Source organism: Rhea americana, unplaced genomic scaffold (genome assembly GCF_003343005.1).
Source record: "Rhea americana isolate MKP2758 unplaced genomic scaffold, rheAme1 scaffold_196, whole genome shotgun sequence".
Taxonomy (NCBI): Eukaryota; Metazoa; Chordata; class Aves; order Rheiformes; family Rheidae; genus Rhea; species Rhea americana.
Genome location: NW_028186105.1, coordinates 1,650,852 through 1,672,473, shown reverse-complemented (window position 1 = coordinate 1,672,473; position 21,622 = coordinate 1,650,852). Strand labels below are relative to the sequence as shown.

General features: G+C 51.7%; 2 protein-coding genes across 6 annotated transcripts in view; one reads left to right on the top strand and one right to left on the bottom strand.

Moving 5' to 3' along the window:
* Positions 1-4,002, top strand: CIMIP2B (ciliary microtubule inner protein 2B). The gene is made up of 6 exons (XM_085303077.1): positions 1-68; positions 1,267-1,496; positions 1,896-2,071; positions 2,413-2,575; positions 2,830-3,039; positions 3,914-4,002. The coding sequence occupies exons 1-6, from the start codon at positions 1-3 to the stop codon at positions 4,000-4,002; spliced, it is 936 nt and encodes a 311-aa protein (XP_085159203.1).
* Positions 4,003-5,292: 1,290 nt separating this feature from the next.
* RUSC2 (RUN and SH3 domain containing 2) overlaps positions 5,293-21,622 on the bottom strand; it is a 64,448-nt gene continuing 48,118 nt past the window's right edge. For 4 of the 5 annotated variants that reach the window (XM_085303055.1, XM_085303054.1, XM_085303057.1 and 1 more), the window contains exons 3-12: positions 17,970-18,761; positions 17,286-17,486; positions 15,942-16,085; positions 14,819-14,895; positions 12,378-12,552; positions 11,425-11,530; positions 10,299-10,345; positions 7,689-8,664; positions 6,853-7,026; positions 5,293-6,503 (exon numbers count right to left, since the gene is read on the bottom strand). In XM_085303055.1, coding sequence (XP_085159181.1) covers positions 6,323-6,503; positions 6,853-7,026; positions 7,689-8,664; positions 10,299-10,345; positions 11,425-11,530; positions 12,378-12,552; positions 14,819-14,895; positions 15,942-16,085; positions 17,286-17,486; positions 17,970-18,761 — 2,873 coding nt within the window. In that variant the 3' untranslated portion in view covers positions 5,293-6,322. The remainder of the gene's footprint in view (positions 6,504-6,852; positions 7,027-7,688; positions 8,665-10,298; positions 10,346-11,424; positions 11,531-12,377; positions 12,553-14,818; positions 14,896-15,941; positions 16,086-17,285; positions 17,487-17,969; positions 18,762-21,622) is intronic. The other variant, XM_085303058.1, reaches the window with a different exon arrangement.

Below are 21,622 nucleotides of genomic sequence, written 5' to 3'. Positions count from 1 at the left end.
ATGGCCACAGCCTTTACCTCGAAGATGAGCCAGGTCCTGATGACTCCTGAGCCCCACTACATCCSTGGGTAAGCACAGTGGCCAGTGCTGGACTAACTGGTCTTAGGGAAGCAGCTGTACCCCTGTGCAGGGACCCCTGTCCCAGGGTGGCCTCTGTGCTGAGGCCCACAGGGCTTCCTCCAAGGCAGGGCTGCCCTTGCCCACCCCACTGGGCACTGCTGTTGCTTCCCAGGCCAGCCCTGCACTCCCCAGAAGCCCTCTCACCTCCTCCTGTCAGTACTGGGCTCCCTGCCCTTGCCAGCTTCTCCGGCACCCAGAGCAGTTTTTCTCTCAATGAAGGGAAGGGAGGGAGATGTCACCAGGACAGTTCYCTAGGGCCTCAAAAGCCACCAGCTCACAGTGACACTGTGTACAGGGCTGCCATAGCAACTCTCCTCCGCGGCCAGGAGCTGCAGCAAGGAGCGAGGTGGCACRGTGAAACGCCACCTCCGCTGCTTCCCCGCTGGCAATGCTGGCCTCAGCGATCTCAGTGCCCCCAGGGTGCTACTTGCCTCTCCCAGGGCCACTGTGAACTTAGAGACTCGCTCTGGGACTGGGGGGCAAGCATGTACGTTTCCATGTGAAATAGGCTGCTCCCATGGGTGCCAGCACCCAAGAGCACCCMAGGCAGGTCCCTCTGGCCAGGATGGGGGGCAAGTGGGTTTAGAGGTGCAGATAGTCTTTGATGGGGTGGGTGGTTGCTTGGGAGAGCTGATCTGTGCTGTTCAGCTGCAGTGCATTTCCCACAGCCCTTTAGCTCCAGGCATGAGAGATCAGCTGTGCAGGGCTGCTCCCTGTGGCCTCCAGCATCTCCCGAAATGGGAAGACTGGTCYGCAGGAGTAAGGTGTGGTTACCCTGCTGTGCTTGGGAGGGTCCTGGCCCTGTATGCATCAGCATCCCAGCTCTCTCCCTGCTTGCCCTGCCTAAATGTTCAGCTCCATCCCAGTTCTCACTGCCTGTCCTATCCCACATACATCATCGCAGCTCTCCCTGCATCTCCTGCCCCATGTGCACCCCCAGCTCTCTCTACCTGCCTGCCTGGTGTCCATACCCTCCCAGCAATCCCTGCCCAGCCAAGGGTGAGCTTCTGGGCACACACACGCAGTTGTAGCATGGCAGCTCAGGTGAAGTGGAAGGGCGAGCATGGCAGGGCCACAGTGCTGGGACTCAGCATTGTCCCGTGTGACTCTCCCAACCTTGGGGCTGCCTTCACTTTGCCATGGCAGCTACACTGGTTACTGTCCTCACTACAAGTTCAGTGTGGGGAAGACTTACGGGCAGCAGACGTTCCAGCTCCTGACCAGCCCAGAGGCCTCACACCAYAGCCAGCTAGTGTTGCAGCCGACTCGCTGGTCCTGCCGAGACACTGAGCTCCAAGACCTGCCAGGGGAGCTGGGAGCCTGCTGGGGGGCAGGCACTCAGCCCCTGAGCTCCATCGTCATCCCCGGATATTCAGGTAGGAAGAAGCCATCCAGGCACAAGGTGGCGAACTGCAGTACCAACCTACCTGAATGAGCATCCCAGCTGCTGCTCTGTCCCCAGCTGTTTGCCCTTGTGAAGCACAGCAGAAGGCACAAGATGATCTCCCAGGGCAGACCAGAGGGTGTRCTGTGAAGGTCCCTTAGGACTCCTGGTCACTAGCTGGTCTTCCCCTCTGAGCTGGTACATGTTCCTCCAGCTGGCATGTACCTCTGTGCTCCTATGCACCCTCAGCACCCCCAAAGCCATGTTCTCATCCCATGCCTTTACCTCCCCCATGTCTGAGTCCTGCAGCCCTCCCCACTGCCCTGGAGCAGGCCTTGTACCATGAATAGGCTCTTCTTCGCTTCCCATGTGTTGGATTTTCGGCTCCCAGGATTCATCCCCAGAGCTCAGCACTTCTTTGCCAAGACCTACTCCGAGATCTGCAAGGAGGCCAGGAGCGACTTTGCCAAGCAAAGGCTGAGAGCTGCCAGCAAGGCACAGGCCTGGCTGAAGACACAACTGTTGTCACAGGACCCTGCACAGGAGAGTGATATGAGACAGGCTGGGGTGAGTGTGCATCTCGCCATCAGCCCAGGGCTGTCCCCCACCTTGCTCTGTGCCCATGGCACACAGCACATTGCAACCACAGTGAGGAGTGGGCACATGAGCTGGGATCAGCAGCCAGCACCCATCCCTCCCTCCATCTCCACCTGTATCYCAAAGCGCCCACCTTTCTGCCACTAGATTCCTGCTGAGAGGGTGCTGAGGGATGCTGAATCTCATGTGCTAGCAGCTGGCTGAGACACCCTCTCCAGATCAGGGCCTGATCCAGGGCATGGCAGCACCAGGGGCTCCTAGCCCGGTTGCCCCTGCCCCTGGTGGTACTCACAGCTCCATGTCCCCTCCAGGATTCCACGGCTGATCCCCCAGGGCCAGGTTGCCACCAGAGCCACCTAGCCGCAGCAGCAGCGTTGGTAGCCTCTGCCCCGTATGCGTGGCTGCATGCCTTCCAGTCGCAGCGCTCTCCCTATTCCATGGAAGATGATGACCCCCAAAAACATTTCATCTCAGGTGAGGCTGCAAGGAGAGGGGCAGGGCTGGGCTACCAGTGGGATGGTAAGGGGATACCACTCTGATGGGCTCTGTGTATCCCCTTTGTGGCAATACCCAAGGAGTGCTAGTTGGAGGGAGTGAGAGGTGGGCATGGGAGGGGCCCAGTACAGCCCAAATGTCCCCTAGGTGGCTTGGGGGGGTGCCAGGCCTTCTGACAACTRCACATAGCTAGTGCTGGCCTCATTACAGGATCTCTCTTGTAACCTGTGCAGGCTTCACAGGCTTTGTGCCCCGTGCCCGGTTCCTAATTGGGACAGGCTACCCAATAACTACCAACCGGGCTCTGCTTGAGTTTAGCCAGATGGCCCGGAAGAAAGGTGGCAGGAATGAGACCAAAGAAGGCAGCACCATCYTCCCACTCCTGGGAAAGACCTATCCAGTGGAGATGGGCCTGCCACCTCACTACGCAGGCTATGTCCCAGGTGAGTGTCCAACAGCAAACAGCCATAGCCACACACCTTCCTTCTGCAGAAATCAGCTTTCACCCCCAACATACTCCTCTAAATCTAGCAACAGTGTTTTGGCATGAAAAGACTGCAAAGGCCAGAAATCCTATAGCTGCAACCCCAAATCCAGCCTCTCATGCCCTAATTGTTCAACTATGGCTCACCACATCTGAGGCAGCCTCAGCAGCAAGCACCCCATCATTGTCAGTGTGGGAAAAGCTGGCACTTCGTGCCTGTTAATAGCACACAGGGTGCTGGCAATTCCCTCTTCTGCYATACGTCTGACTCAGCATTCCCATTTGGGAGCACACAGACTCCTTCCTCTTTTTGGCCAACCTGCACAAATGGGAAGAGCAGCCTGCCCTGTGCCATTTGTAAGTAGATCTGCCCACAGCACCCCTCTGAAGGGTTAAAGCAGCCCATGTGCAAGCTGTGGCCATTTTGAGCCTCCCTAGGTTAGGACAGGGGGTTGTGCTGCTTCATTTATGGACTTTTAAACCTGATTGAGGCTACAGTCTGCAGCAGTGGAGTCAAACTCCAATATGATATCCTCATTAAAAAAAGCTGGAGCCCTAATCAGAGTTTTTCTCTCTCCTCAGAGCTACTTGGGTGTAAGGGAAAGAGATGAATGGGCTCTCAAGGGGTCATTCCTGCAGGATCTAGAAACCCTGTGCTGTGCAGTCTAAGTTTAATGCTCCAGAGTCCTTCTGTGTCAAGTGACCCATAGCCAGGGAGTCTCACAGCCAGGTTGTCCTAGGCTCCAGCTTTTAGCCTTGTGGCCCATGCTGAAACCACTCTTTTTACTGCCTCCTTCCCACACTAYTCAGGACTTCCTCCTTGTTGCCCACAGGTTACAAGTTCCAGTTTGGCCATACTTACGGTCACCTTACTCACAATGCCCTTGGCCTAAACACCCTCAAGAAGCAGATGCCAGACTAAGAATCCTGGTAGGGCATGGTGTGAATTCCTCTTTGAAACCTTTGCCCYCCCTGTCCCCAAGCATGCATAAGGAACCCCAGATGATGCTGCCTGCCAGCGTGATGCAAAGTGGAAGAGTGTTTGCAGCCCTTCTTGCTTTACCTAGGGCTGCATCCTGGTGTAGTAATGCTCCATCTTGCAGCAGGAACTTCCCTTGAAGAGACATTGCAGTCCCCAGGGTGGGTGGGTGCAGCCCTACCCAGCTGCTCAGATGAGACATACCACAGTCAGATGATGTGACGTAGCTCAGCCTGAACCAACAAGTCAAAGCAATTCATTTTCAGCATGAACAAGAGATCCCAGACAGCAACAGGTTTATGGCAAGATCAGGAGTGGTGACCTGTATTGCCAGTGCCTTCTTTCCTGCACTGAGAGCTGACAGGGTATCCAAATTTGTACAGCGCTGCTAGGCTAGCACTGCCAGAGCTGGAAGCAGACAAAAACACAAAGGCTTATCCAGAGGAGCAGAGAAAGAACAGACTCAAGCAGGGGCAGCCATGTCCAACCAGGGTCTGTGAATATACCACAGGGGTGAGGAAAGGACCTCTGGTCCTGCAACTGGATGACATGGGGACTGGATTTGTTACTCTGGGCCAGGTGGGGACTAAGATCTCCATTCTCTCACGGTCTGTGATGAGCCAAGGCTAGCTGGGGGTAATCTGTCTCTCTCTGAAGGTCCAGTGTTGGCTGTGGCTGGAGGCAGGATAAAGCCTACAATCTGGTGACCCAGCACAGGTACCCCCTCAGGCTTTCCCCAAGGACAGGCTGAAATCACAAGGCTGTGTACCAGCAGGGAGCTCAATCAGCACCTTTTTTATTAATATGCATCATAAATAAAGAAATAAATAAAGGCGAAACACCTTGTTCTAACTGGGGAATACAAATTAAATACGGTGCAACGTCCGCTAAGCGATGTACAAGCAGGAGGTAACCTTGCAAGACCAGGGTCCCTTGCCATGGGGAAGCCAGCCCAGGCATGACACTGTGAGCAGTGTCAACCTGGCCAAGGCACCAAATACTGGCATGGCCTTTCACTAACACTGTTCCCCACCAGTGAGTAGCATGAACATGGCAAGGAAGGGGTTGACTGGCATTGGCTCTGCCAAGGACCCCAGGACCCCCAGCAGCTGCTTGTACTTGTGCATGACTATGGGCCCACTTGCCCCCCCACCCCCACCCCACGGCACTGCTCAGCAAGACCAGAAACCCTACCCCATGGGGAACATCATCCCTCCCCCTACCCCATCTCCTCTGCTCCCTCTGGGAACACCGCCCTGTTCTACCTTTCGGGAGCACTGCCCCCTTCTCCAAAGGGCATCCAGAGACCTGTCTTCACCCCCTCCCCTCCTAGTCCCCCTTTCTCCACTGAGCATCTCAGGACATCCTAGGCACTGGTTCCCTGATCAGTGTGGAGGGTATGGGGGATCTCTGCCCAGGGTGCCACTTCCCATTCTGGACCTACGTAACACTGAACATTCACACGCCTTCCTCACAACACCACACAACCCCTTGCCCTGCACACACACATACCATTTCCCGCCTCCCCTGGCCATGGCCAGGCACAGCACAAGGCCCTGCATCGTGGCACTGCCAGGCCACAGGCTGGCCTGCCCTCCCAGGGAGACACCTGACCATGTCTGGCCCATGTGATACGAGCTCTTAGTGTGGTACAATACATGATGCACCATTATCATAGGTTAGGATAGCGCTGCTCTAGAATGGGGGAGCCTACCTTATGGTCCCCCTCAAGCCACAACACAACCTGTCAACATGGGAGAGCCTTGCAGAGATCTTGCCAACACATAGCGCTCCCACTTCTGTAGCTGATGATACCAGGTATACTGAAGGCTGCAGGCTGCACTGCTATTCCTGGGAAGGGGGCAGCCAACATCCTGTACCCTTCAGCGTGGCATGGAGCTGGGCAGAGGGGCAGCACCTGCTATGACAGGGACTGCTTGAATTCCGGCTATGTACAAGCTCACGGCTTGCGGGTGCTGRAGATGGAGTGAGGTGTAGGGGGCTCAAACAGTCCCTGGTGTGGCTGCATGCACGGCGATGCCTGGCAACACGACGTGTAGCTGGCAGGAGGCCCCACGGGCTGAGTCGGCCTTTGGCAGCTGCACGAGGAGGAGCAGGAAGGAACCACCTATAGTTACTGTATTCTGTAATGGCAAGAAGGGTAAGAAACTAGCAAGAAGCTGTGTCTGTTCCTCTGGTAGGGTGGGCTTCCCTCAGAGGACCCTCAGCAGCTCACGGTACTGTGCTCAGCCTCCCAGCCACGTCAATAGTCCTCATCCTCTGGGTGGGTGACATACATGATGGGCACCAGTCCCCTCTCGGAGCCGAGGCTGCACTGCAGCCAGTCACCATCCACCTTGGAAATGACCTGCAGGATGTCCCCTTTGTTGAAGCTCAGCTGTCCTGCCTCAGTGGCAATGTGATGGCAAAGAGCTTTCACTTCACTGCAGGCAGAGGGAGAGAAAGAGTTAGCCCGCCCAGGGCGCTCATCCCACTGCAGCCCAAGGAGCGGTGCAGCCACTAAGAAGCAAGCAAAGCAATTCCTCTGCCTCCTCCCCAGCCAAACACCCCCAGCTGCTTTGTGACAGGGCCCTACAAAAGTCTTTCCTAGCTTTCCCTCGTCTGCAGGTTGCAGAATTGGGGCRGATAGGAGCAAAAACTGCTTTACTGCCCTAAACTGCCTCTGATCCACGAGTACAAAAGGGACCAGACAAACCTCAACAGGCAAAGCAGCACGAATCCCAGCCCACCACATCCCTGGCACCTTCAGGATGGTCACACGGCACTGCTCACCAGGGAGGGTTGGGAGACAGCCCCCGAGCCGGCCGCTGCTCAGGTGACACTTCAGGTGGTTCTGTCCGCTGGGGCTCCGTCTCAGGGGCTGCTTCTCGCCACATGCTTGCCCCAACTGTCTGTGCCACCAGCTGGAACACAGACTTGTCCAAACTCAGCCAGCCAGAGGGCAACCTGTGGGAAGGAGACAGAAGCAGGCAGTGGCAGGAAACTGTGCCTGGAGGAAAGGAACAGTTGCTTCATGGCAAGTTCATACCCTGTAAGTCTGACTGTGTACACAACATGCACTGCAGTCTCCAAGATATATTCTGCAGGGGGGCTCAGTAACCTCCAGACACACCATGGCCTGCTCTGGGAACAACACTTCTAGTAGCTAGAAGCAAGCAGGGTGTAAATGGAGAAGTAAAGTTGGGAGACTCCAGGTAMACTGGGCAGCTTTATGCCTCCTCCTCACATGTTGTGAACAACAGTAATATTTTCATGCTCTTCTCTCACCTAGTGTGTGCTTTTGGGAGAGATAAGGTGATGACAGGGATGGAGCAGCAAGAGYCATACTAAAGGCCTCTCCCCACCTTCCCCCCGAGAGGGTCTTAGGAGTGTAGGCAGTGGCCAAGCTCAGGCACAAGAGGAGACAGACAAAGGGAGTAAGGGAGACAGACAAAGGGTGAGAGCAGTGGGGAACAGTGGTATGGGTGGAATTAMGGCAGGCAGGCAGGCAGGGCTGATGTACTACTATAATGTAGCACAGGACTAGGCTGTTGGCCTGACTCCCATCTGCACTGCAACAATCCCAAGTTAACCAGCCCTTCCTAGCCCTAAGGCTTTCGTGTCCCTACCTGTTGGGCTGTCTGGGCTCCTTTTGCACCTTCCTGGACCCGAACAAGTGTCCCCACTTGATGGGCTGGCTGCCCTCCGATGCWCTAGTGCTGTTCTCCTCTTGGGGGGCTGCTGCTGCCCCCAGCCTTTGCTGAGTCCCAGTCTCCTTCTCCTTGCTGCGCTTCAGCTCTGTAAGCACTGAATCTGGGGGGCTGCCCATCCAGAAGGGCCAGCTTCGTTCCTTGGCCTCTTCACTGGCTGGTACTTGCTGGGGCTTTTCCGGGGGCTCTGCCACAGCCTCAGGGTTTGGCCTGCTGGCAGCCTTGGCCCTCTCCTCCAAGATGTCTTCAGTAATTGGGCAGGCCTCTGCACCCTCCACCACCCCTTCACGAGGGGGCGGTGCCTTGAGAGCCTCAGCTGATCTGGGCACAGCACTCAAAGCCTTCTTCTTCTTTTCATAGCGAATAAACTTTGAACCTTCGGCTGACCCCTCAATGTAAATCTGGGAGCTCTGCATAAGCTGATACCACCAGCCTGCCTGCTTATCTTTCTTCCCCTCCCAAGTGCTGTCTCGCACCCTCCTTCTCTCTTCTTCCCTGTCACTATCTCTGCAGGAGGCCCCCACTCCCTTGACTCTCTCGCTTGCAACTTGGTTGGGGCTGTGGCCTGGTGACATGTCACCATCTCTGGCACTTGCTCTACACGCCTCAGGGGCAGTGCTGCAACCATCAGGATCCTCACTGCTGCCTCGTGTCTGCATCAGCTGCAGGGTGGAGTGTGCAGAAAGCAGTAGGTCTTGTTTCACACGCAGCAGCTCCTTTTGTTGTTGTTGCTCTTTGCCCATCTGCATCAGGTGGTGCTCAAAAAGGAGGTCTAGGTTGAAGGGCAGCAGAGAGAGAGGCTGGAGCAGTAGCAGAAGCTCCTCAAAAAGAGGCTGGCATACACTGTGAGACAGGCACAAGAAGCCTGCTGGCTGGTAGTGTGCCAGGATGATATCTGTAGGGCAGAAGACAGTGATTAGATCAGAGGTCCTCACCCCCTTTTGCCCACTACCAGGCTACCAAGAAGTTACTGAAGCTATGGGGAAAAGAGTCTGAACACTAGTTTCTGGTCACAACCATGGCTGCAGCATGAGGTTCAGCACAGTGTCACTAGTCAGGGAGCACCAGACATTCTGTGAGTAGACAAATGGCCCAGATGGTGTTTCCAGTTCTTCTTGCAGCTTGAACTTTGACAGAATCTGCCTGTCAGACTATCCACCAGGAGAACCTCCATCACAAATGCCATGGGCATAGCATGTGAATAAAGAGCATCAAAAAGGGTTGGCACATGTTAAGATCCTCTTTTTCCACCTCCCAGATATGAACAGGAGCTGCAGAACTGAGCCAACACAAGTTCCCCTCAGAGAAAGAGTTTCAGGAAGAGCTGAATAAACTCTTTTCAAGGAACTGACTGGGTTGAACTGTGGATCCTAACAGAAAATCAACTAGCTCTTTCCATCTGGAACATTCACCTTGCACTTCATTTGGCCATACCTGCACCACCACTGACCACCTCTCCACCAGAGAGTTGGTTTGTGGCCATTTGGTCCCAGTAGAATAACAAACACATCACAGACGGCACTTGCACCCTGTCTCCTTCCCCTCTGTCCAACCTTCAGACTCCAAAGACCAGTAGCTATGGCTCATCCTTTCAGCTCTTAATTTTGGCTTGGAAAAGACTTGGAAAAGGAGGATTTGTAAAGGTGTCCCTCTGTTCCAAGGACAAGGGTGGTGTTTTCTGCCCCACTTCTGAGTACAAAGGCATGTCTGCTCTCCTGGCTGTTCCAGGGAGAAGTGCTGACTGCATACACACAGCACTGGCAATGTCATCTTCTGTCAGCCCCTAAGCCTGCCAGAAGACACTAGGCTGGGCTCTTTTTGCAGTGCATGGGGCCTGGGCTGAGCACACATCAAGCCCGCAGCACTCACAGGGCATCAAGCATGTCAAGAGTGTCTATGTCTTGTTAGGCACTTAGCACTTAGTCATGCTGCTTCTGGGTGTCAGGCAGATTGGTCAGAGCTGCTGGGTGTCTACACACTCCAGAGGGTGTCTACACACTCCAGATACATTTCTAGTTGAAAAAAGAGACACATCCAGTAAAGTCTGTTCTTTGTTTATCAGAAGGTTTTCCTTTCCATTTCCCATGCTTGAAGGGTTTCAGCCAAGCATTTACACCTCCAGTCATCCCAGATTCCTAGGTGCTGGGCAGAAATTTGCAAAAAATAAAGAAATTTAAGGAAGGTTAGATCTGCACACAAGTACCAAATCTTGTGAGGGCAGACTGAAGGATGTGCCTTTGGTACTGGCTGCAACTGGAAAGGACAGACCTGGTTGGCCAGACTCTCCACAGCTTAGGTGTAGGAACCCGCATGGGGGTACAACTTCCACCTCCCTCCCTGTAGCTGAACAGCCCTCCAACAACCTGTACACAGGGGCTGGGTACAGTCTAGTCTTTCAGCTCAGAATAGAAGGGAATAATGTAGGCTGAGAGACCACCTGGGAACAAACAGGTCCCAGAACTTAGATCTATGCTCACATCATGCAGAATGTGGTCTCCAGTCCAGTCCACACAGCACTCAGGCTCTTACCTTCATGGTTGTAGAGATGGTTGAACCAGAACTCCAAGGACCGGATACTGCAGGAAGGAAAAACAAGCACATAAGAAGCAGTGCAAATCCCCTCACCCTCATCATCCTAGCTGCTCTACAAGAAGTGTGGCTAGAAAAGGGCATTTACATAGCACAACCCTGTGAACCTCGAGATCTAGTGAAAAGACAGTGGCTTACTCTGATCAGCATGCTTTGACCACAGGCACCCAGCCTGTCAAGGAGCCATCCTTCCCCTTTAGCTTTAAAATGAGGCATTGTGCAACTGTGGCCCTAAATAGCAGCATTTCCAGCAAGTTTCCTCACTATTTAGTACCTTTGTCTTTGGCAGAGCTTAACTTTGCCGAGCAGGGCTCATACAGAAGAGGCAAATCATCTATAAACATGAGAGCATGGCTTCAGGATTGGCCCCCAGAATGCTAGCATTCTGTGCCTGTGGAGAAGAGCTGGGCTACCCCTGGCATGGTAAGCACAGCATAACTGGCTATGAGGGGTCTCCCAACATTTGGAAATCTTGGGGACTCCATTGCCAATGTCAGTTCCTGCTGACCACTAGAGTGGAGCATGGAAAGAGCTTCCTAACAGCACTCATCCCATCACAGGGAAAGAGACAGAACAACACTTTCATCTTGCTGTTTAACACTGAGTGTGCCCACTCCTTATCCAGACTTAAAGGGTCAGCCTTGAGTCCTGGATCAGGGAAATTTCTCTTTCAGAGCCTCACATATTGGGATTCATTGCAATCCTAGGAAGCAGCAATACAAGGATTTTCAGGAGTAATTTAAATTGCATACATTATCTCCATTTCTACGTGAATCCCCCACACAGATTCCTCCTACCTAATGTTTTGGGACTAAAATAAGTTGTCAGAGTTTTTCAGTGGTCTGCAGCCAGCCCCTCTCAGTCCTGGCCTGGAGGGGTTAGGTTCTGATCCCTCTGGAGTTCCCTCAGGCTCATGGTTCCTTTGTTCCTTCACACACAGCTGGAGAGCTGCTTCCCAGATTTCTTAAATATTTCCAGTGGCAATTGCACCTGCATGTCGGGTGAGGTCAGCACTTGCTACCAGTCCTGGAAAGTGACATGCAGTCAGCCCAGGAAGTCTGCTTACTTGAGAAGGCCGAAGATGAATGCATTGAACCTCATGGTGTGGTTGGTCAACTCCGTGTACTGGCTGATCTTGCTGTAGAGGCTGTGCAGCAACTTGGTGGAGGGACCTACGGAAACAAGCAAAATGATGGGATTAGTTCTGGTCAGCAAAGTCAAAATGGCACCATAGGAAGGAGCACTCAGGAAAAGGCAGGAAGGGCCTGGGTGCCTCTGCTTGCTTGTGCATTTCCCCTCCACTGATGACCAGGATCAATTCACTCCATTCAAACAGCTGGACTCCACAAGGGAGATGCATCATAGTCTGCCTCAGATTGTCACTCCAAAACTTTGGGGGAGTTTCAGTGGATGAAACTACTCCAGGGACATGTCCTCCTCATTTCAAAGACAACCACAACCCTTGGATCAGTATCAGCAAGTACACAGAATTGTGCTGCRAGTGGTTACAATTTGGGTTCTCTGCAATCACAGCAAAAGCAGGAGATTTGCTGCAGTCAGGCTAGGAGGCTTCCCAGGCCTGTATATAAGCTCTTCATGAAGCAGAGATCAGTGTGGGCCTGCCGTCTGTAACCTCTGGATGCTAGTCACTACCATACTCATAGGTGCAAGGTGTTAATAGCAGAGGATGTAGGTGATATGGGCACGCTCAAACCTAGTGAGTTGTGTGCACAAATTTGTTTACAGATCAAGCTAGAGCACAGCTCTGCCTTATATAGTGGTTGTGCAAGGCTAAAGATGAAGTCTAGAAGCACCCTAGAAACATAGAGAGAAGGAGAAGGATATTCTTTTGGGAGAGAGGAGGAAAAAGGACATCCTTTCGGTGGTGTGGGGGGAGGGTTTCCTATCCTTTTTGATGGCTTTACATCCCCACYACTACAGTCAACTTTCCCCAGCACCTCTCCAGCCACAGGACAGCAGTGCTGAGGAAGGGCAGGCATCATAGCACAGTTTCCATACCCAGTTGGGTGGATGCCTCCACCACGCTCCAGGGGATGTTCCTCCTCTGGCCAATGATCATATCCAGGACATAAGCCTTGAGCCCATCACTCAGGATGTCCCGGACAGCAGGGCACAGATATTTCAAGATGAGATGCCCCACATTGGGGCTCACGGAGCTGTTCCCAAGCTTGGCCTAAGGGAGAAGATGCAACAGGGAAAGAGTTGGTAACTGTTCTGCAGAGCACTGACATATGCAAATAGCCCCATCTGCCTACCACAGACATCCAGTAGGCCAATATCCAGGCCAAGACGAAACAGAGCAGCTCCTTGCACAGGATGGCTCTTCCCCTTCACCCCTGCTGCCTCATACACACCACTCCTGGGCTCTTCCCTGCAGTGTCTACTYCAGTCAGAGATGAGGCAATAGCTTGGCAGGAGGATGCTCTAGTTAGAAAGGATGTCTGAAGTTCTTCCTATAGCATATATAGTAGGGAGAGTATAGCAAGGCTGCCCTGCAGGAGGAGGAAGAGACTAGGGACTTTTTGTGCTGCTATAAAATATTTTCTTGCTGCTATTTTAGAAGCAGAAAGCAGCAAATGACCTAGGAGCTTCCAGCACTGAGGGGTTAAGGAACACTTAACTCAGTGACATGCCAGGCTGTAATTCCTAGGGATTACTATAAATAAACAGGATAGAGGCAAAATGGCTGGACATGGCCTAGGCCAAGGTGAGGAAGAATTTAAGAGCCCAGCATCAGCACAGCAGGGACACACTCCGCTGCATGAAGTCCTTGAATTACCAAGGGATCAATCCAAATGGGTCAGCCCTGCGTCTTGCACATCGTTCTGGTGGCCCTGGGCAGTTGGGCTTCGAGCACAGCTTTTACCAGTTGAGCTGGAATTTCACCCGCCAGCTGGCATGGGTCCACAAGGGCCTTGAACTGAGACCGAACTTCTGGGTCAGGAATAATCCTGCCAGCCCCATTGAGTGTAAGAGCATCAGGGACAGGTGCTGCCTTTTGACAGGTGAATGCTCAGCCTTTGGCATGCTAATGCATAATGAAACCCCATATAAAAACCATGTTGAGGCTGTACATACATCACAGCCTGCCAAGCAAAATAACATGAAAATGTTACAATTATTCCCCAGACCAATACTGCAAGCATAGGAAATTCACAGTGAAGCTTGTAAGAAGCTGTGGAAATACAGTCAGGAAATCCAAACAGCTCCAGTTTTGCTACACAGCAATCTCTGCATCAGTGATAACCTTAATTAGGGTCAGGTTACTCTGCGCTCTGAGRTAAGATTGAATGGGTTTGGAATCTGTCATAGTCAAGTTTGTCCTTGGGGATGGTACTCCAGGGCAGCYGTCATGTCCAAACAGTGTAACATTGCTGCCTCAGAGTCCCCAGGACTAAAGCAGAATATTCARCTTTGAGAGGAGGCACGAGAGCCAAGCTGGCTGTCTCAGGACTGAAAAAAAAAATGGCTGGTGCAGGCAGAAGCGAGCTTGTTCTGCCTGTGTTATTCCAGAAACGGGACACAAAGGGAGCACAAACCGGAGATAGCCAGTCCCACAGGCAACCTAGATACACTCTGAAGCTAGGGATTTTGTGGCAAGGGGCCACAGGGGACACCCACCTGCTCCAGATGTCCCATGACTAGCACAGACTGTTGCTTCATTTATCCCCAGCCCCACAACAAAACAAATGCTGATACAGGGGTAGCATAAAAACTGTGGCAGAGTCAGCTACTGYTGTATCTGGCTACAGAAGGCATTGCACTTTCTCAAGGGTTCTGTCACAGAACWAACACAGGTCTTCCCAGGAAGGGTGTCAGAGAAGGAACCAACGGGCAATGACAGATGCGCCTTTTATCATCGTGGAGACCTGTGGTATGTCAAGGGACTGGGGATACTTCACTGTGCTCTGATACTAGTGCCTGAACAGGATCACAACGAGGGCTGAGGAGGGAGACATAACTCTCCACTATACGAGACAAAAGAGCAGTTGTATTGCCTCAGACTAGAGGTCCAGCTGGCCTGGTATTCTCTCATTAAGGGCCACATATAAGTCCATAAGARAGAGTCAAACCAGAGCAACACACATAATACTTCTCTTTAATGCTGTCCCAGCTGACAAGTACTTTCAGTTCAGGGACTGTCTAAACTAGACATGGTTCCTATGTGTTTAGCAGACCCAATGAATTTCTCTTCCCTGTATTGGTCCAGTGTTCCCTTAAACCTATGTAAACGTTTACAGCATCATGCAGCAAGAATCCCCACAGATTTATTATCTGCTGCATGAAGTACTACTGCCTTTGTTTGTTCTGTTTTTACTGCTACTCACTTTGTTTGACGCCCCATAGGTTTTGTGCTGGGAGGGAATGGAAAGTCAATCCCTATCCACCCTTCCATGTCACTTATGACACTCAGAAGCCATAGAGAAAGCAACACTTACCTTCACCCCTGGATCCCTGCTGGTTCCAAAGTGAGCCACGATCAGGTCAACGGCAGTRTTGATTGCCTTCACCAGACCTAGAGGACAACAACATGGTCAAAGAGCTGCCTGAGAGGCCTCTAGGAAAAGACCTAAGCCAAACACTTCATGAAGAAATCAAGCAGGGGCATTTCCAAGATCATCTTACGTCTCCTCTCTGCCAAAAACATGCAGAGCCTGTCCTAACTCAAATATCAGCTCAGTTGTAGACCCAAGCTTTAGAAATGGCTGAAGCATAAGACACACTGTGAAGATTCCCAAAGGACATGGGACATCATCTCCATGCACTATCCCTTCTGGCAACAGAGATGGGTCCAAGGTACAGAGTCCTTTAATGCTCTGATTCTGCATGGAGACAAAGCAAGAGCCATGCATTTGGCAAGCTATGTAATAACTTTCAGTAACAAGCCAGCAGTGGGTCATCTGACAACTGTATCAACATGATACAGAAGTGGAATAGAGGGAAGGCTGCCATCCGGTAATTGCCAACACAGAGTTGGTAGAAGCACAGGAACCTTTCTGCACATCCCTTCTCTCCGACATGATACAGAGGTAGCTATCAACAACCTCATACCCAAGCCTGCCTCTAGCAAGGCCCCATCATAGCCATACCCTGTTCTGGTTTATCTCTCATATCCATTTATATCAGCACTTCTCCATATGGCTTAGAATCCAACAAAGCTTTCAACTAATTTACAAAATCTGAAGCATCTGCAATATCATATGAATGCACAGCTTAACCCCTGTATAGTGAAACAGGGTGGCAGCATGCCCTGCTTTAGGGTCATACTCCTGTGTCTGCCTACTCTCTTCACCTTTTCTTGTGGACTTAAGATCCTTTCTCATCATACTTCCTGGGACAAGCACCTCAAACGTATTCCATGGCAAGTGGCACAGTGCAGAGAACCCAGGAACCTGCCACGGAAACAGCTGTCAGGACAAGGGGATATCTAGTATGACACCAATAGCAGAGAAGGGCAGGGAAATAAACCAATATGTCTATTCAGAGATAAGGTAAGACAGAGATGAGCACTGCTCTGCCACATCACACTTCTCTACTCCCAAACAAGAAGTATGAACTCACCTTTCTTCTGTAGCAAGTCAATGGAGATAGACTCTGTGTTGCCATCCGGGGAGAGGCAGAACTCAGCAGGGGGTTTCTCTGCTAGTGAGAAGTAGTCAGGGAAGAAATCAGTGTAGGTAAGCTGGAGCTGCCTCATAGACTGTCCTGCAGGATCAAGAYAGGGGGAAGAAGGATCAGCCCCAAATCCTTATACCAAAGCCTCTCTTACACTTTTCTCTGCAGCAATCTGCACCTGCACCAGCAGGAGCCTTCACACTAGTTTGCCCCAGCCTGAGACAAAGCTGCAAGGCTACAGGCTTGTAACTCCCTCAGTAATAGTTTTTAACATGAGCTTCTACAGTTCAACTCCACAGGCCACCCAATATCTAGGTCCAGTTTGGCAGAAGACCATGGACACTGGAAGACACTGTAAGAGGTTCATTTTCAATGCYTGGTGCTTAAGAAAACCTCATAGCACCAGACTCTCAGGACTGTTGTACAGATAGGCTCAATACCAACGGAACTGAGTCAAAAGCAGAGCACACAGAGAATCCCTACTCATCCCACACAGGCAGCAAGCAATATGCCTTCTGCCCATTCCTTGGGATCACCTCTCTCCATCTCCAAGGTCAGACTCCTGCAGGAGCTCTTCCATGTGCTAAATTTCCATCTGGTTGATTCCCAGTGAAGGAGGGATGAAGAAACTGCTGAGACTGGCAATGTGAGGTGTAGAGCTTTGGGRAATTCACTTCATGATGTGAAGCTGCGGTCAAGAACACTCTCCCTCCCACAGACAGACCCCAAGGCTTTTCCTGAAAGACTCACAAAGATTCAGCCAAAAGCTGTTTGCCCCTCACAGCAACTTCTGCACAATTTTTGGAGGATGGGGAAGATTTTAATGGCAGAGCATGAAAGAGAAGACAGAACCCCGTAATATTGCCAGCCAGCACATGAGAGCTATAGCCTAGCACTTAGCATGCTTCCAGGGCTGGGGCAGATGGGCTGACACCCTGGGATACTTGGACATTAGATCTCCAAAGGCTGAGAAAAGCTGGACACAGTCCAGAATCACTTGCTGAGGTCTGAGCTTGCTCTTGGGCCATTCACTTTCCTCATGACCTTCAATTTGGTAGAGCCAGACCTCATTACTTTCAGCTTGTGGATAAGGGAAGCCCCACACAGCTTATATCCATCAGTGAGTCATCTTCACCTTCTTCTGGTACCTCTCAACCCCACTGTGACCAGATGCAGCCTACCTCCTGTTTTGAGCAGGTAGAGCAAAAATGAGGCCTGACATGGCTGAAATGCTGAACTTGAGCCCCAAGGTGATCCCCAGATATTCCCAGCAAAGAGGAATATGCGCACCGTTCAGCCTGCTGTGGAACTGGCTGGTGTTGAGAGTACCAGGGAACTCAAAGATGGGGTTTCCCCGGTTCAGCCGAGGCTCCTGCTGCCTCTTGTCTAGGCTTCCTGCTAAGCCAGGCAGCCCTGAAACACGGTCCAGGCCCAGGGGATTCCTCCGTCTGTACTCCCGCCACTTCAGTGCTTGAGGGGATAGGTGGTTCGCTAGAACACCATAAGCAGTGTGCCCCATACAGGAGGGAAAACRGGGAGAGAGGATAAAGAGAAAGGACAGAGAAAGAGTAAGTTAGTTACAGTCCAGCAGCATTTCAAGATGTTAGAATGTATACATGACAGACAGGTGGAGGCCACAGCTCGGCACAGCAACGCAGAAGCCTGAGTGGCTTCACTGTTGGGGGCACAGAGGGAGCAAGTTTGGGTGTGCAAGCACCTGACATAGGAAGCTGTGGGATCAGCAGCCCCATGCTGCCTTCTCCAGAGACACAGTACAGGGATCAGGATTGCAGGGTCATGCTCTTGGCATATGACTTCCTTTTGCAGACAGACCGGGATAGGGCTGTAGGGCACTGCAGCACCCAGGGACAACTTCACCCTCAGCTGTGGCTATATGAGAGGCCACAGGGAACAGCCACAGTGAGGTTGCTAGAGCTCTCCCAGACTGGCACGGCCTGGTGAATGGGTACCTACCGTTTAAGGGCCGTACGCCCATGTTGCTCAGGGAACTAGAGCTGCTGGTCTCACTGCCACTCCTCCATTGGGGCTCTGCAGGGCCTCCCACTCTGCTCATGGGCATACCACCCACTGAGAGGGGCAGGAGGGACCCACTGTGGAGTCGGTACTCAGAGAGCGGTGGGCTTGGCTCCAGCGGTGACTCCTTCTTCGGAACTGGCTTGGGGTTCTCCTTTTGCCTTATGGCATCAGCTTTGGTGGCTTGGGCAGACTGCCTGGCACTGACAGCTGAGGAAGACCTTGTGGGAAGGAGGCTGGCAGAGATGGGACAGGACCTGCTCCTGGGAGGCTGGCTCTCTCCAGCTCTCTCTGCAGTGGGCGAGGAAGAGGAGGAGTCCGCATTCTGGAAGAAAGGCACGTTGCATCGCACAGGAGAGTAACTCCCCAAGGGGGATGGCCGAGTTGTCTCAGGGGCAGGCTTCTTAATGCAGCCATCATTGAGAGAGGCAGCTCCATCCGCTGAGCGCTGGGTCAGGAGTGTGCTGTGAGCTTGGCTCCCTGCCACCACTGACTGCTCTGCTGAAGTGGCTGAGGCTGAGGACTGGGAATTGGAGGAGGTCTGCTGGCTGGCAGACCGGTTGCTGGCCAAACTGTAGAGCTGAGAAAGGCTAGAAGCAAAATGGCTGTGCAGGGCACGTGCCTTGGGTGGCTTGCTGAAATGGTGTTGGAAAACAAAGGGCTGGATGGGCAGAGTCGTGGGACGTTGGTCCTTGCTGTAGCGTACCACAGGTTTGCTGTCTGTGCCACTACCTTCAGGGAGAGAAAAGGGGGACCAGGTGTAAGGGTGGGCAGAGGAACAATCATCATGAGCCTGGCAGATCACAAGCAAAATAGAATGTGCTCTCAGCTGCAAAAGAAAGAGGATGAACCAGTAAAATAAACAGACTGATTCAAGTTGGAACTGGCCACATGTATCATGAACTGGCAAGGTAAARACAAGTGGCCCCAAACATGGAGTGCCCAGCTGCCTGGAAGACTAGGGTGCTGCACYGGGGCTTCTCCTCTTAGAGTCACGAGCTTCACACGCTCCACTCCCCCCTGCCCATCTCTACCTGATCTCCACAGGACAGCACAGACAACAAAATCTCAGTGCAAMTCTATATGTCCAAAAACCACAGTCCCATGCACCATTCCTTGGCCTGCCTCCATATAGGACCAATACACTATGGTACTGCACTTAGCATAGTGGGATTTAATATCCCAAAGGATAATTCCCTCCCACACATGCTGAGGACTCACCCAACCCAGCAGAAGCATCCCAAGTAATAGCACCCACATCACATCCAGTGCTGCTGGAAAGGCCCATTGCTTCCCTGCCAGATCTTTCCCTTCTGCCTCACTCCTCTTTCCTTTTTAACTGTTCCTCCTCTGATTACACAGCTTCCTTCCTCCTCCTGCCTGTATCAGAACACAAACAGGATGTTCCAAACACCAGTGGTGGCAAGAAGGGAATTCCCCAGGGGCAAGGCAGACCCAAAGCAGAAATAGAAGAGTTTCCAACCACTGAAAAGCCAGGCCTGCTCTAGCAAGTGACATGGATCTCCTAGAGGCTATCTTTTCATTTGCAAATACTGCTACAAATATTGAGCTACAAGCATTAGTTAAACTACAAATACTCCTTATTTTAAAAGCAAACAATTTTGTATTTATCTACTGACAGGCATTTGCTATTTTATTTTCAGTGTGCAACGTTTTCCCTTTCAGAAGGATATATGCATTTGCTAGAACAACCATTTACAGAGTTTACAGAGCATTGCTGACACTACAGGTTCTGGTATACCAAGGACTTGCTGATAAGAGTGTGAAACTGCCTTTTGCTGTAGTAGGCTACAGACCTACCACAATGGCCTTCTGGAGAAAGAAAGTTTAATTACTGCATTCGTTAATATTTTTTCATTTTGATTTTTAATTAGTTTGGTAAAATCCATTGTAATCGTAAATACTTTCACAGTGTCCTATCTTTGGAATAGTTGATGTCATTTATTCTAAAATGTCTACAAAAAACCGAGAATCTAAGCCTGCTCACTTTGCTTTTGAATTTGCTGGGCTGTTTGAAGAGACAAATTGGCCAATCATATATACCAAACTGGCCAAAAGTGTTTGTTCCTGGAAAATGAAATCATTTTAGAGGAGTAATTTTTTACTCCCAGTTTCTAAATGCACATTACATTACAGGTTTAGCTCAGTTGGTTAGAGCATGGTGCTGCTAATGCTAAAGTCGTGGGTTCAATCCCTGTATGGGCTATGCTGAGGGTTGGACTAGATGATCTCCAGAGGCCCCTTCCAACCTTACCGTTCTATGATTCTACAGTAGAACTTTCCACAGCATATTATTACTTGTATTATACTATAGTTAGTAAGCAATGTASAAAGTACATGCAGAAAGTAAATATACTGTATTTTTTTTCTTCCTGAAGTCTGTACTGGATACATCTATATCTCCTAGATTAGGGAGATTAAAAGCACAGATTGTATGGTGCAACTAYAGACTGGTCAGCCTCACCTCCATYCCTGGAAAGGTGATGGAACAGATTCTGGATGTCATCTCCAAACATATGGAGGAAAAGAAAGTGATCAGGAATAGCCAGCATGGATTCACCAAGGGGAAATCCTGTTTAACCAATGTGATAGCCTTCTAGGATGGAATGACTGGCTGGGTAGATGAGGGGAGAGCAGTGGACGTTGTGTATCTTGACTTCAGCAAGGCTTTTGACACTGTCTCCCATAACATCATCCTAGAGAAGTTCAGGAAGTGTGGGTTAGACGAGTGGACTGTGAGGTGGATTGAGAACTGGCTGAAAGGCAGAGCTCAGAGGGTCGTCGTCAGTGGCGTGGAGTCTAGTTGGAGGCCTGTGGCTAGTGGTGTCCCCCAAGGCTCAGTTCTGGGTCCCATCCTGCTCAACTTTTTCATCAGTGACCTGGATGAGGGGACAGTGCCTCCTCAGCAAGTTTGCTGATGACACCAAGCTGGGTGGAGTGGCTGATRCACCTGAGGGCTGTGCTGTCATTCAGAGAGACCTGGACAGGCTGGAGAGCAGGGCAGAGAGGAACCTCCTGAGKTTCAACAAGGACAAGTGCAGAGTCCTGCACCTAGGGAAAAATAACCCTAGGCACCAGTACAGGCTGGGGGCTGACCTTCTGGAGAGCAGCACTGCAGAGAAGGACCTGGGAGTGCTGGTGGATGACAAGTTGACCATGAGCCAGCAACGTGCCATTGTGGCCAAGAAGGCCAATGGTCTCCTGGGGTGCATTGGGAAGACTGTTGCCAGCAGGTCAGGGGAGGTGATCCTGCCCCTCTACTCAGCCCTGGGGAGGCCTCGAGTACTGTGTCCAGTTCTTGGTTCCCCAGTACAAGAGAGACATGGAGCTACTGCAGAGAGTCCAGCGTAGGGCTACGAAGATGATCAGAGGGCTGGAGCATCTGCCCTATGAGGAACGGCTGCGAGAGCTGGGCCTGTCCAGCCTGGGGAAGAGAAGACTGAGGGGGGATCTTACCAATGTGTACAAGTACCTGAAGGGAGGATGTCAAGGGGATGGGGACAAACTCTTTTCAGTTGTCCCGTGTGACAGGACAAGAGGCAATGGGCACAAACTGAACCACAGGAAGTTCC